Below are 14,911 nucleotides of genomic sequence, written 5' to 3' on the forward strand. Positions count from 1 at the left end.
AATATAGAAGAGAATGGAAAGCCCAGAAATAAATCCATATATACATAGTCAGCAGATCTTCAACCAGAGTGCCAAGAATGCACAATGGAGAAAGGATAGTCTCTTCAATACATGTTCTTGGAAAAACAGGCATACACATTATAAAAGGACAAAATTGGACCTTTCTCTTATACCATGCACAAAAACCTACTCAAAATGGATAAAGACTTAAATGTAAGTTCTGAAACTGTTTAACACTCCCAGAAGAAAACATAGGAGAAAGTTTCATGACATTGACCTTGGCAATGATTCTTGAATATGACACCAAAAGCATAGGCAACAAAAGGAAAAATAGACAAGTGAGACTACATCAAACTAAAGTATTTCCTCACAGCAAAGGAAACAGTGAACATAGTGAAAAGGCAGCCTACACAATGGGAAAAAACATTTGCAAACCATATACCTGGAAGGATTAATTTCCAAAATATGTAAGGCATTCCTACAACTCAATAGCAAAATTAAAAAAAAAAACCCAATAACTACTTATTTAATTTGAAAAATGGGATAAAGACTTGAATAGACATTTCTCTAAAGAAGATGTACAAATGGCTAACTGATTTATGAAAAGACATTCAATGCCACTAATCATTAGGGAAACACAAATCGAAATCACAATGAGATATCACCTCAGATCTGTTAGGATGACTATTACAAAATAAAAGAAAAAGAGAAAGACAAGGCAAGGATATGAAGAAATTGGAACCCTTTTCCAGATAGAAATGTAAAATGGCACAGCCTCTATTGCAGCACTATTCACAAATGAAAACATGTCCATTGATGGATAAATAGGTTTTTAAAGTGTGGTATATATTACAATGGGATGTTATTCAGCCTTTAAAAAGAAGGAAATCCGGCATTATGAGACAATGCAGATAAACCTGGAAGACAGTATGCCAAATGAAATAAATCAGACACAGAAATAAATCCCATGTATATGGTCAGTTGATTTTTAACAAGAGTGCCAAGAATGCACAATGGAGAGTGCTGCATGATTCCACTTCTGTAAGGAATCTCAAATAGTCAGACTCATAGATGTGAAGAATAAAATGGTGGCTGCCAGGGGCTGGGCAGGGGAGATGTGGGGAGTTGTGTCTCAGTGGGTGTAGAGTTTCAGTTCTACTAGATAAATAGGTTCTAGAGATATGCTTGCTGTACAACATAATGCCTGTAGTTAGCAACATTATTTGTATACTTAAAAATCTGTTAAGACTTTAGACTTCATGTTATATGTTCTTAGCATAATAAAATCTTCTCTCAAAAAGAGTATAAAGGGAAAAGTTCCGAGCTCCGCCCCTCGCGTCGCTGCCCCGCTGTCTGGCCCCAGCGGACCCGAGACCCGCTACCGACCAATCTGCCCGGCACTTACCTGCTCCATGTCTGGTTCCTCCAGCGTCACCGCTATGGAGAAAGTGGTTCAACAGCTCCGGCTGGAGGCCGGGCTCACCCCCGTGAAGGTTTCCCAGGCAGCGGCAGATCTGAAACAATTCTGTCTGCAGAATGCTCAACATGACCCCCTGTTGACTGGAGTATCTTCAAGTACCAATTTCTTCAGACCCCAGAAAGTTTGTTCCTTTTTGTAGTAAAATGAATTTTGAAGGTGTTCTAAAACACTTTTCTTGAACTGGAGAATATTCAAAGAGAGCTAAATCTGAAATCTGTACAAAAAGCTTACCCTATAACGTGCCATATTCTACAAACTTCTGCTTTTGTCAGTCCTTAACACCTACCTCTCTGAATTTTCATGAATTAATATTTCACAAGAATGATTATTTTATATACACTGGCAGCAGCATACAAATAAAATACTTTTTAAAAAAGAGTATAAAGGGATCCTGAGACCAAACAATTGAAGAACCTGATCCAGAGAATAACCTTCAAGAATTAGGTTAGTGGCGGGGAGTAGGGAGGGGGGTAAGTTATGTCAGTCTATTTAATCTGATAGTTATGCTATGGCTGACAAGGAATTTCAACCTACTGTCCAAATAGAAAGGGCAGTCATGGTGTCTCAGAGCCCTGGACAATAATGCGGAACTGAGAGACCATTAATCCCAGCCTCTCTGTGTCACTAACTCACTCAGGCTGGCCAGAGAGCCACTTTCTTGATGTCCAATGAAAAAGAAGAGAGGAGAGAAGAAGATCCCCACTTGAGAGAGAGTGCAAAATAAAGTCTAAAATACAATATGATTCGCTGTCTGTGTTCAACTAGAAGACTGTCTGTGAGAGTTTCGTCCCCACCAAACCAGCTTCTTCTCTTCAGCAAGTGGTTCCATGTGTCAGAAAGTTTTTGGAAAGAGAAAACCACAGCACTCCCGCTTCTCACCCGGTAGCTGTGCAACCATTTACCAAAGCTAACACTCTACCCACATGACAAGCACACAGGAAACATTTCATCTCTGGGTTACCAGCCAGCACAAGAACAGGGGGGAAAAAGAAGGAAAGAGAGAAAATCCATAAGAAATGAAAAAACAAAGAATATAAAAGCTTAAAGGAAATAAGTGAGCAATTAGAATAAGACAGGGAAAGAGGAGGCATGAGAAAATAAGAAGCCAGAGACAATATCAATAAGAGGCTAAATCAGATCACAGCACACTGTGTTGAGAAAATGAAAGAACATAAAAGAAATGACAAAAAGAAAGAGAAACCCGTTTTTACACCGCGCCGAAGCCTCGGAAATGAGACGCAGGCTGGCCTGGCAGCAGCATTGATGCTGGTCTTCTGAGCTCACATACCTGCTTTTTTTCCTTTGTGGCGACAGCTGTTCTCCAATCTCAGAAACTTGCTTTATCTGCCAATCTAACCCACCCTGCTACCAGGAAGCAACACTATGGAGTGTGACTGGGTGTAAAGTGTCTGTATTTGCACAAAGGACAGACCCAGGAGGGAGGCTGGGCCTGGGGGTCTCAGGGGAAGGGGCGCTCTACATCAGGACCCAGGCTGGAACCGACAGAAGCAGGCCTGCCCCAGAGGCAGGTGGTTTGGAAGCACAGAGTGGACTCCCTTAACCTCTCCTGATGAACCGAAGAGCTGGCTGGAGTCAGGTGGAAATCTAGGCGAGGCCTGCACAACCTCACGTGAGGCCGGCTGCTGCTCGGAACACCCGATCATCCTGCTCAGCACATGGAGAGTGACCAAAACAACCCGAAAACCAGGAGGACCCCACATGCACCAGGACCCTGGCACCCTGATTTGGAAAGCGAATCTACTTAAAATGGCAATCAAATTGTCATTGTTAATAGGAAAGAAAGGTTTGATTACAATTGAATCCTAAAAACAGAAACAAAAATAATAAAAGCCAGTTAATTTTACATTTCTAACTAGTTATGTATTAATTCTTAGCATAAACAGAATAGATTGTGGGGGGGAATGTTTGTTTGCTTTTAAAAACTTTCTTTTTAGCCCGGGCCGAATGGCTCAGTTGGTTGGAGCCTCCTCTTATACACTGAGAGTTTTGAGTTCAATTCCTGGTCAAGACACAGTCTAGGTTTGGGGTTCAATCCTGGGTCTGGTCATTTGCGGGAGGCAACGAATAGATCTTTCTCTCACGTCAATGTTTCTCTCTCTCTCCCTTCTTCTCTCTTTTTCTCAACTCAATAAAAACACTCTCGGGTGAGAATTTTAAAAATAATTAAAAACTTTATTTTTAGAGCAGTTATGTGTTTACAGCAAAATTGAGAGGGAGATACAGAGATTTCCTATTACCGACACACAGCCTCCCATTACCTACATCCCTCACCAGACTGCCACATTTTTTTACCAAGGATGAACCTACATGGACACATCATAATCGCACAAAGTCCATAGTTCACCTTAGCGTTCACTCTTCATGCTGTACATTCTGTGGGTTTGGACAAATGTATAATGGCATGTATTCATCATCATAATATCAGAGTATTTTCACTACCCTAAAAATCGGATGTGCTCTGTCTATTCGCCCCTGCCTCCGCTCAACCCCTGGCAACTCAAAAGAGTGTCTCCATAGATCTGCCTTTTCCAGAATGTCATAGAGCTGGACTCATGCAGTGTGTAACCCTTTCAACGTAGCTTCTTTCATGTGGTCACATGTGTTTAAGCTTTCGCCATGCCTTTTTATGGTTTGATAGTTCATTTCTTTTTAGCACTGAATACTATGCCATTGTCTGGATGTACCACAGTTTATTCACCTCCTGAAGGGCATCTTTTTTTTTTAAATATATTTTATTGATTTTTTTACAGAGAGGAAGGGAGAGGAATAGAGAGTCAGAAACATCGACGAGAGAGAAACATCGACCAGCTGCCTCCTGCACACCCCCCACCAGGGATGTGCCCACAACCAAGGTACATGCCCCTGACCGGAATCGAACTCGGGACCCTTCAGCCCGCAGGCCGGCGCTCCATCCACTGAGCCAAACCGGCTATGGCCTGAAGGGCATCTTGATGGCTTCCAAGTTTTGCTAATTATGAAAAAAGTGTATACAGCAGCCATGGGCAGGCTTTTGTGTAAACATGAGTTTTCAGTTCCTTTGGGCAAACATCAAAGAGCATGCTTGCTTCATTTGTAGGATGAATGTGTTTGGTTTTGTAAGAAACTACCAACTTGCCTTACAAAGTGGCTGCCCCGTTTTGCATCCATCCCCACCCGCGGTGAAGGGGCCTCCCTGCTGCCCCACACCCTCGCCAGCACCGGGTGCCATCAGGGCTCTGGATTTGGCCATGCGAACAGTTTGTCTGTGTTGTTCTCACATGGTGTGTATGTAGAATAACATGATGGATTCCTCTGTACTTTGTATGTGATTTTTCTAGCATGATGATAGATCATTCTGGAAAAATATTTTAGTGCCCAAGCAAACTAACACAGGGTAAGAACTTCATGGGTGCAGCATTTCAGATCCCACCTGGATCCCTCCGCACCGATAAGCAGCAGCAAGGCCACCCACTCGGGGATCAGCCATATTCTCCATGCCCCTCCACACGCGTGGCCGTTCTCTGTCCTTCACTTAAAGTGCAGATACAAGGGGAAGGAGCCAAACAAGATAAAAATAAGTTAAAGGACTGCCTGACTGCACAGCACAGATAAGTGGGAGGAACAAGAGCTGCTGGAAGAGATAAAAACACAACCTGACAAAGCGTCTGTTGGCTGCGAGCTCGGCCATCTGTTTAAATGCGGGAAGGCGAGCATGTCCTAGATGGCAGGGCAGAGGCGCGGCCCAGAAAACACACACTAAGAGAAGGTGTGCGGTTTGTCCAAAATGCAGTGCCCCTATGAACACCAATGAGCAAAAGGGTTCTGGCCCAGGCCTGGGACCACTTGTGATTTAAACGTCCTGTGATTCAACTGCTGTGGCCTCAGGTGAGTCCCCAGAGGCCAGGCTGCCTCCTGGCCGCTTCACGGAGCCCCCAAATCTGTAGGGTGTTTGTCTCACGGAGCCATGGATCCTCATGCTGTAACTTTAGCTCACAGGTTTTAATTGTTAAAAAGTAAACTCCAGTCTCTTCGTTCCAGTACAATGAGGGAGAACAATGCTTCCTATTTAAGTCAGCACCACAAGGTTTGCTGTAGTACATGAGCAATGCTGCACTTTCTCCAACCAGAAACATAAGTGTCTCACGGGAGGTGAGAATTTTAAATAGTATAGCTCTGAAGGCTTGCAAACCCAGATGATGACAAAAGCCAGGGGACTGGCTTGTTTTCTACGAAAGTGTCAGCAGTTGGCCTCGCAGACTTGGAAATTTCTGGTAGACTTTCTGCATGGCCGAGTTTCACAGAAAAAGAATCAAAAGATGAACACTGACCCTAATCCTCCCCGACTAGAAAACAGACTGTGTCGGTGACTATCACTGGAGACGATGGTAAGCATTTTGTCTAATTATATTTAACATTTTCAACATATTTCAAAAGCAAACTAACAGGCCTGGAATTTGCCCTTACCATGTGCCAGCATTAAATGCATTACATGTGCTAACACCCGGAGTCCTCCCGACAGCCCGGAGGCAGGTCGAGCTGGCAGGGGGCGGAGAAGGGAGTCCCACGAGGCAGGAGGTTTGAGCAGCTGCCCCTGGGCCAGGACTGTCATCCCTACCCTGTGAAGGGGCACACAGGACACTCCGAGTGGGAACGGGGCTGCGTTTCACAGAGGAAGGAAGCTCCCAAGGAAGCTCCTGTTCCTAAATATCTTATTTTATGATGCCTCAAATCCTATAATTAGAAATCAATTTCTTTGCTTGTCCTTGTTAAAATGCACATAACAACCTCAGCTCCCAGCAGCACCAACAAACACATCCATAAAAATTTGTCCGTTAGATTGCTTTCCAAGTAGAACGAAAGGAAGCTGATTCCCACCGGCTAGTGGCTTGGAACAGACCGGCTGCAGCAAAGGAAAGAAGAGTCAGGAGCCTGCCTTGTCACAGGTCACAGGTCACAGGTCACAGGTCACAGGTCACATGTTACTGTCTTCCCCAGGACCAAAGTTTGGAGGAGAATGAGGGCCTGCAATTGCCGGGTGGGGGATTTAGACTAAGACAGATTACAAACAAAACTGCCTTTTTTATCATTCATTCGTTCATTCATTCATTCAACAGAGATTACTGTGCGTTGACACAAAGACAAGTAAGGCACAGTGTGAGCTGATGGGAAGACACACAACCAGGTCATTGCACCAAACCTCTTGAGATTCCCCCAAATTGTTACTTTTCTCTCTTTCGTCATCTAGGGTGTCGGGTATGCCCTGACGTATGTGGATAAGCATATCTTTAATTCCTCAGATAACGTGTTAGGAGAAAAGGTAACTGAAAAGGATCAAAGATGAAGGCTCCCATCTAACAATTAATCCGCTGACCACTACGCTTTGAAGTAGCAGGGGGAAGGTTTTGGGAAGGAAATGAGGAGTAGTTTGGAACCTCTTCGAAAGAAGCAAAGAGCTTTATCGTGGCCAAGAGTCCCTGGATTCGGACCTTGAACATGAGTCAGAGCCTCCTCTCTAAACCTGACGTCCCAGGCATGGCAGACACCAGCTCAATCTCAAGCAGGGCGCACTCACCACAGCCCCACATCACACAGCTCTTACAGCTTTTGGCAGTGTGGGGAGCTAACCCCAATTAAGCAAACCAGCCCTGAAGAGTCTGTGGTAAAAAGATGGGTGAGGCCGTATTTATGGGCTATCTTTGTGAGCCAGACCTATCCCCACCCTGGGTAGCTTACAAAAGAGTCACTTGCTTTAATCATGAATCCAGTTTAAAAATCTTTAGTAAGGGCCTAACATATGTATGGGACTGGAGAAGAGATTAGGGATGCAGTGAAAAATAAGACAGACATGGTCCCTATCCTCCCGGAGCCAATAAAGTAGTAAGGAAGCCATACGATTAAACAGATCTAAACAGATTGTCACAGTCCATGCAGTGGGGGCCAGGAGAGGGAAGCAGTGGAGAGGGAAGCAGTGGAGAGGAGGTACAGCCCAGGCACAGAAGCAAATCTTGGCTGGACTTGGAGCAAAGCCACAGAGGTAGGCAACCGCCAAGGACACACCGATGCACGTGGGGAATCATAGGAAATACAGGTGGAGAGGAGAAGGTTTGGAATGTTGGTCAATATGCTTATGCTTAGTGTTGTAGCGTGAATGTCTGGGGCTGGATAGTGAGACTTCAGGGAGACTGAGCAGGCGGCTGTACTCGGTGTGGATGAAAGAAGTAATCGAAGCCTAGAAACTGAATGATGAGGAGCGTTTGAGAATTCCTGTCACCGCTGGAGGCTCGGCAACCGGAACAAGAGAAAAGGAGGAAAAGGAAGAGAAATGTCAAACATCGAAAAAGGTTAAAACTTCCAACAGTAAATGTTTTGACAGTAGAGGCTTCAACCGCTGCATCGAATGAGAATTGGATGTTATCTCAGCTAATTTGCTGCTTCATTTCTCAAGGATAACCAAAAACTGGCTGCGGCCTCTCTGTTTCCATTATGCTCAAGGTGAGGAAGAATATTGGAGAAGCTCGAGCAATTCAAACACACCAGAAAGGCTGTCAGGGAGATTTTTTCAAACATAGGGGAAAAAAATGACCTTTTATATGGCTAAAGAGAATATCTAAAATCATGCCAACGAAGCCTTGAGCCAGGGAATGTTATTACATAAGACAAAAGATTTCATTTTCACCAAAATATTTAAAGGATCGTCTGGGAGGCAGATAAAACCTTTCAAACAACGTCTGGCAGCAAAAGAAAGCTAATGACTCCACTTTTCAAAAGAACCGAAGACAAGAAGATTATCTACGTTTTAAGAATAAATAAACACTGAAGAGACAAAGCATATTATCTCTGTGTGAAATAAATGACACTCGGCAAAGTACATTTTCATCTTTTCTTGCGGAACAATGCAGGGTCAGGCCAAACAATGGAATTGTTTATCATGACCGATGCCTTAATACCAGTAACACGATGCGGAGTTTGCTGAATAGGACCCAATGCTGCACAAGGATTTAAAAAATTAAGTTCTTTTTAAAAAAAGTGTCAACTAGTCGCCTTCAGGAATGTAAACGGCCCCCTGCCTTCATACTACTTTGTTTTCACTCTTTACATATAAGCTCAAATCCAAAACAGGAAACGGGTAAAACTACAGGTGATCTGAGCTGCTTTTCTGATCTTAGAAAGAGCTTACAAATGAACTCTCCCTCCATCGGTCTTATAGAAGGTAGCCTGTGTCTTTTTTTTCCTTCACTTTTATGAAGCTTCACTTCATGAGTTTTAAAACTCAGAAATTGTCCACAGAAAACACATCCTGTTACCTTCAACAATCTACTCAGATACAAGATAAATGAATGCCCCGTGGAGTTTATAACATACTAGAGGCAGGGTGTATAAAATTCATGCACTCAGGGGGATCCCTCAGCCCGGCCTGCACCCTCTCACAGTCCAGGAGCCCTCGGGGATGTCCAACTCACAGCTTAGGCCTGCTCATCCTTAGCGCTGCCATGAAGGTGGGAGAGGCTCCCACCACTGCCACTGTGCTTGCCAGCCATGGGCCCAATTCAGGGCTTCTGGCTGAGCAGCGTTCCCCCTATGGGAGTGCACTGACCATCAGGGGGCAGCTCCTGCATTGAGCATCTGCCCCCTAGTGGTCTGTGTGCATCATAACGACTGGTCATTCTGCTGTTCAGTCTATTTGCATATTAGCCTTTTTTTATATAGAACTAGAGGCCCAGTGCATGAAATTTGTGCATGGGGGCGTTCCCTCAGCCCAGCCTGCACCCACTCGCAATCTGGGGCTGCTGGCTCCTATCCCCTTGCCTGCCTGCCTGCCTGCCTGATCACCCCTAACCCCTCTGCCTGCCTGCCTGATCTCACCTAACCCCTCTGTCTGCATGTCTGATAATCCCTAACTTGCCCCCCAGCTGGCCTGATTGCCCCTAACTGCCTCTGCCTCACCCCCGGCCTAAGCCACAGTCTAGCCTCCCTCTGTAGGAGGTGACCTGGCCAATCAGAGGAAGGCACTGCCCCCCTCACCCTGCTGCTTCTGCCACTGCCAGCCGCCATGGCTACCTGAGCCATGGCCCACCCCTCCCACATGGCTGCCTGAGCTTCAGCCTGCGCCTCCCGTGCAGTGCCGCCCGCCCCTCCAGCGCAGCACCAGCCCTAGGCCCTCAAAACCGTTGTGGCTTTGTCCGGATGGACATCCAGATGGACGTCTGGAAGATGTCTGCTCTAATTAGCATATTACCCTTTTATTAGTATAGATAACCACTTACTGTCTCACTAAGGCATCCCTTTCTTCAATTCTATAATATTTGAAAAATCTTGACTTTTTTTCTTTTTGCTTTCATGAAAGATATGTCCTCTGTGCTTCTCTCTCGACACAGGACTACTCATAATTCTTCAAAAGAAAACAACTTTGGTGCATTCTTAAATTATAATCATAATATTTACTATATAGCAGGTACTTGTAATTTGACATGAGGAAAGTGACAAACACTTTCCAGGGAATGTTTGTCCCTACATTTGGGGAACAATTATAATTATCACTTTAAAGATATGTTGACAAAAGTCATGGCTAGTGAAGGTAGAGTCAGTATTTGGACCCGGAAATGTGATTCAATTTCTTAATAGAAAGAAGCAAATGACATGCCAGAATAGTAGACTCATATCACATAGCTCATTGTGGCTCCTACGTGGAAAGACAAGTAAAACTACTAGATGTGAAGCCCTTTAACTAAACATATAACCTCATGTGTGTCTGTAAGTCATCTGTATGTACCGCCTCTGTTCCCATCTAGATACAAGCAGTCACTGCTGTCTTAAAATGCATTTTTTTTTTTTTTGCACACTGAGCTGTGGGCATTTCTACCCACCTTTCTCTGCCAGGCAGTCCTTCCCACTTATAAAGCTGATCGTGGCCACTCTCTTGCATACCTACAGTCTCAACACCTCCAGTTCCCAGGAGCCTCATTGAAGCACAAACTCTGTCCCCATCACCTCGTCACCGTATCCATCCGTGGCCTGTAATCTCTGTCCCACCAGACCATTCGTGGCCCTCATATATCCCCACTCCATGTCTTTGTGCTATTCGGTCTGCTGAAACCCCCAAAACTTGTATTGACCCTGAAAACCTCCTAGAATGAGATCTTTGGTGAAGCTTCCTCCAACTTCGCGGCAAAGGGCATCATACTGTCGTTACTCCACTCTGACATCTGTTAGACATGAACACATCTCATGTGCCATTGGATGGTGAGCATCCCCAGGCAGTAGTGGCTTCTTAATCATAAAAGAGGCACCAATCTCCTTACTACCTCCCCAACCCAGTTTCATTAATAAGCCAGCCACCCTCCCTTCAGGCTAAGCCATGTGTTCGTATCAAATATAACATGTGCCCAGTGGGGAGACTCACAGTGCTCCTCCCTTACTTTATCCTGTGAATGTGACCTGATGTGGTCTTTCTGTTCATTAGTCAACCTAAGTAACTGCAAATAAAAGCAAAGGACTCAAATATTATGTGGCCTACACACTCCAAATTTTATCCAATCCTGTTTGGTATAATTTGCCTCATGATATTCTTTATTTTTATTACCATGGTTAGGTTTGGGTGGTGTGGTGTGTGTGTATGTGTGTGTGTAGAAGTAAAAAAAGTAGATCGCATTTCTGCCTTTGGATAATTACACTTGAGAGAGTACCAAGAACCCTCACTCTTCCTGAGAGCCCTTATTATCAGTGACAGTGACATGAGAAATTCCCCATGATAAATGGCCAGTCATCAATTACTAAGCGGAGCATTAGCATAGATACAAACGTGGAAAAATAAGCATTCAGAAGGTTTTTATAACAGCATTGAAGGTATGGCAAATATATTACAAAACTTTAAATTTATTATAATGAGAAGAATAAACGTTATTTTTCAAATATTAATATGGGTCTAATAGGCATGAGAAATCATTTCATCGTCAAGAGGACGGCCTTGCTGAGACTATACAAATTTTTCACTAGACACAGACATGGGTAAAAGGAATGATTCACATTGAAGGTCCCAAGGCCTCATTTAGAAATGCTGCATTTCAATAGCATTTCAGATGCATGTCTCCACTAATCCCGTGAAGTCAGGAAACTTAGACCTGGCCATTCTGAGGACACACAGTGCTGAAAGCAGGTGCCTGGAAATTCTACCCCAAAGCAGCTTGAAATGGTGAGGACTGGTAGGAGTTAGAGGCGCTGGGAGCAAAGACAGCACAGTGCTGGGGGTCTCAGGGAGAAGCACAGTGCTGGGGGGCTCAGGGAGACAGCACAGTGTTGGGGGGCTCAGGGAGAGAGCACAGTGCTGGGGGGCTCTGGGAGACAGCACAGTGTTGGGGGGCTCAGGGAGACAGCACAGTGCTGGGGGGCTCAGGGAGACAGCACAGTGCTGGGGGGCTCAGGGAGACAGCACAGTGCTGGGGGGCTCAGGGAGACAGCACAGTGCTGGGGGGCTCAGGGAGACAGCACAGTGCTGGGGGGCTCAGGGAGACAGCACAGTGCTGGGGGGCTCAGGGAGACAGCACAGTGCTGGGGGGCTCAGGGAGACAGCACAGTGCTGGGGGGCTCTGGGAGACAGCACAGTGCTGGGGGGCTCAGGGAGAAGCACAGTGCTGGGGGGCTCCGGGAGAAGCACAGTGCTGGGGGGCTCCGGGAGAAGCACAGTGCTGGGGGGCTCAGAGAGACAGCACAGTGCTGGGGGCTCAGGGAGACAGCACAGTGCTGGGGGGCTCAGAGAGACAGCACAGTGCTGGGGGGCTCAGAGAGACAGCACAGTGCTGGGGGGGGGCTCAGGGAGAAGCACAGTGCTGGGGGCTCAGGGAGACAGCACAGTGCTGGGGGCTCAGGGAGAAGCACAGTGCTGGGGGGCTCAGGGAGAAGCACAGTGCTGGGGGCACAGGGAGACAGCACAGTGCTGGGGGCTCAGGGAGACAGCACAGTGCTGGGGGGGCGGCTCAGGGAGAAGCACAGTGCTGGGGGGCTCAGGGAGACAGCACAGTGCTGGGGGCTCAGGGAGAAGCACAGTGCTGGGGGGCTCAGAGAGACAGCACAGTGCTGGGGGCACAGGGAGACAGCACAGTGCTGGGGGGCTCCGGGAGAAGCACAGTGCTGGGGGGCTCAGAGAGACAGCACAGTGCTGGGGGGCTCCGGGAGAAGCACAGTGCTGGGGGGCTCAGAGAGACAGCACAGTGCTGGGGGGCTCCGGGAGAAGCACAGTGCTGGGGGGCTCAGAGAGACAGCACAGTGCTGGGGGGCTCAGAGAGACAGCACAGTGCTGGGGGGCTCAGAGAGACAGCACAGTGCTGGGGGGGCGGCTCAGGGAGAAGCACAGTGCTGGGGGGGGCGGCTCAGGGAGAAGCACAGTGCTGGGGGGCTCAGAGAGACAGCACAGTGCTGGGGGGCTCAGAGAGACAGCACAGTGCTAGGGGGGCGGCTCAGGGAGACAGCACAGTGCTGGGGGGCTCCGGGAGAAGCACAGTGTTGGGGGGCTCTGGGAGAAGCACAGTGCTGGGGGGCTCCGGGAGAAGCACAGTGCTGGGGGGCTCTGGGAGAAGCACAGTGCTGGGGGGCTCCGGGAGAAGCACAGTGCTGGGGGGCTCTGGGAGAAGCACAGTGCTGGGGGGCTCCGGGAGAAGCACAGTGCTGGGGGGCTCAGAGAGACAGCACAGTGCTGGGGGGCTCCGGGAGAAGCACAGTGCTGGGGGGCTCAGAGAGACAGCACAGTGCTGGGGGGCTCCGGGAGAAGCACAGTGCTGGGGGGCTCAGAGAGACAGCACAGTGCTGGGGGGCTCAGAGAGACGGCACAGTGCTGGGGGGCTCAGAGAGACAGCACAGTGCTGGGGGGGCGGCTCAGGGAGAAGCACAGTGCTGGGGGGGGCGGCTCAGGGAGAAGCACAGTGCTGGGGGGCTCAGAGAGACAGCACAGTGCTGGGGGGCTCAGAGAGACAGCACAGTGCTGGGGGGGCGGCTCAGGGAGACAGCACAGTGCTGGGGGGCTCCGGGAGAAGCACAGTGTTGGGGGGCTCTGGGAGAAGCACAGTGCTGGGGGGCTCCGGGAGAAGCACAGTGCTGGGGGGCTCTGGGAGAAGCACAGTGCTGGGGGGCTCCGGGAGAAGCACAGTGCTGGGGGGCTCTGGGAGAAGCACAGTGCTGGGGGGCTCCGGGAGAAGCACAGTGCTGGGGGGCTCCGGGAGAAGCACAGTGCTGGGGGGTGGAGGGTCAGGGAGACACGGTGAGGCTGGCAGATCCAGGGCTACAGTGTGACTGATGAGAACCCCACTGAGATTTTTCAAATCTCTTAGCAGCAACTGCTAAAAGGTTCTCTTTTATACCTCCTTACCCATCAGCTCTGGCCTTTTTAAAAATTTGCTGTTCCCCAGTGATGTCTCTATCCCCCTCAATAAAAATCCATAAATTTATCTCCACAAATCCTGGAGGACTAAAAAAAAAAAAAAATTAAGTAGATTAATGGGAAACTTGCAAAAAAGTGACAAGCTTGATAGAAGCAACACATATGATTCAGGGTGGAAAGAGGTCAGTCAATAAACATCAATGGAGTATTGTGCCCTCGGACTGCCAAAGAAAAAATGTTTATAGAGGAAAGATACAGCAATGTTTATAAAGGACGGCATACACAGACATCATCTGAATTGACAGCTGCTATAGAAACTGCATGTTTTTATAAGGTGGACACTTGGTTGTTCTATAGACCTCCAAGCCAATACTATAAAACTAAAAAATATATATTACTTAAAATCTGGTGGACTCCTTAAATTTATACGTACTGGGTCTTTTATAAGTTTTATTGAATTTATTGGGGTGACATTGGTTAATAAATTATAGAGGTTTAAGGTGTACAACTCTATAATACATCATCTGTATATTGCACTGTGGGTCCGCCACCCAAAGTTAAATCCCCTTCTGGCACCATTTATCTCCCCTTTATCCTCCTCTACCTCCCCCCACCCCCTGGCAAGTGTGTTTGTGTGTTTGTGGAAATACTCTTGAACTTTCACTCTGGACTGGATATCTCATTCCTTAAGAACCTGAAGAGGGAACTCAATGGAATGGCCGTGCATTGAGCACCTGCTATGTGCTAGGCACACACATCATCTCATTAATTCTCAAGCCTGCCCATAAAATGCATATTATTATTCCCATTCTATAGATTAATAAACCAAAGCTCAAAAAAAGAATGAAGGGACTTTTCAAATGTCACAGGACTAGTTAGAAGAATTCCATCTTTGTTCTTACGGTCATGAAGACAAAAAGCAAAACAATAGCTGGAGTTTCTCTAAATTGATCACTGTTAATAGTGAAATCTCCCATAAATTAGTCCTATAACTGAACTCAACATCAAATGTATATGTAAAATATTTTAAATTGTGGTAAATATACATAACATAAATTTACTAT

General features: G+C 46.8%; 2 protein-coding genes across 2 annotated transcripts in view; one reads left to right on the forward strand and one right to left on the reverse strand.

Annotated features, from left to right (window-relative positions):
• CD226 (CD226 molecule) overlaps positions 1–14,911 on the reverse strand; it is a 60,868-nt gene that overhangs the window by 35,447 nt on the left and 10,510 nt on the right. The window lies entirely within an intron of this gene.
• On the forward strand, positions 1,380–1,619 carry LOC308523817 (guanine nucleotide-binding protein G(I)/G(S)/G(O) subunit gamma-5-like; the record flags this gene model as incomplete). Its single annotated transcript, XM_081097859.1, has 1 exon — positions 1,380–1,619. Exon 1 carries the CDS (start codon positions 1,413–1,415, stop codon positions 1,617–1,619), a length of 207 nt encoding a protein of 68 aa, XP_080953985.1. The 5' UTR covers positions 1,380–1,412.

Source organism: Myotis nattereri (assembly GCF_964212035.1).
Source record: "Myotis nattereri genome assembly, chromosome: 8".
Classification (NCBI taxonomy): domain Eukaryota; kingdom Metazoa; phylum Chordata; class Mammalia; order Chiroptera; family Vespertilionidae; genus Myotis; species Myotis nattereri.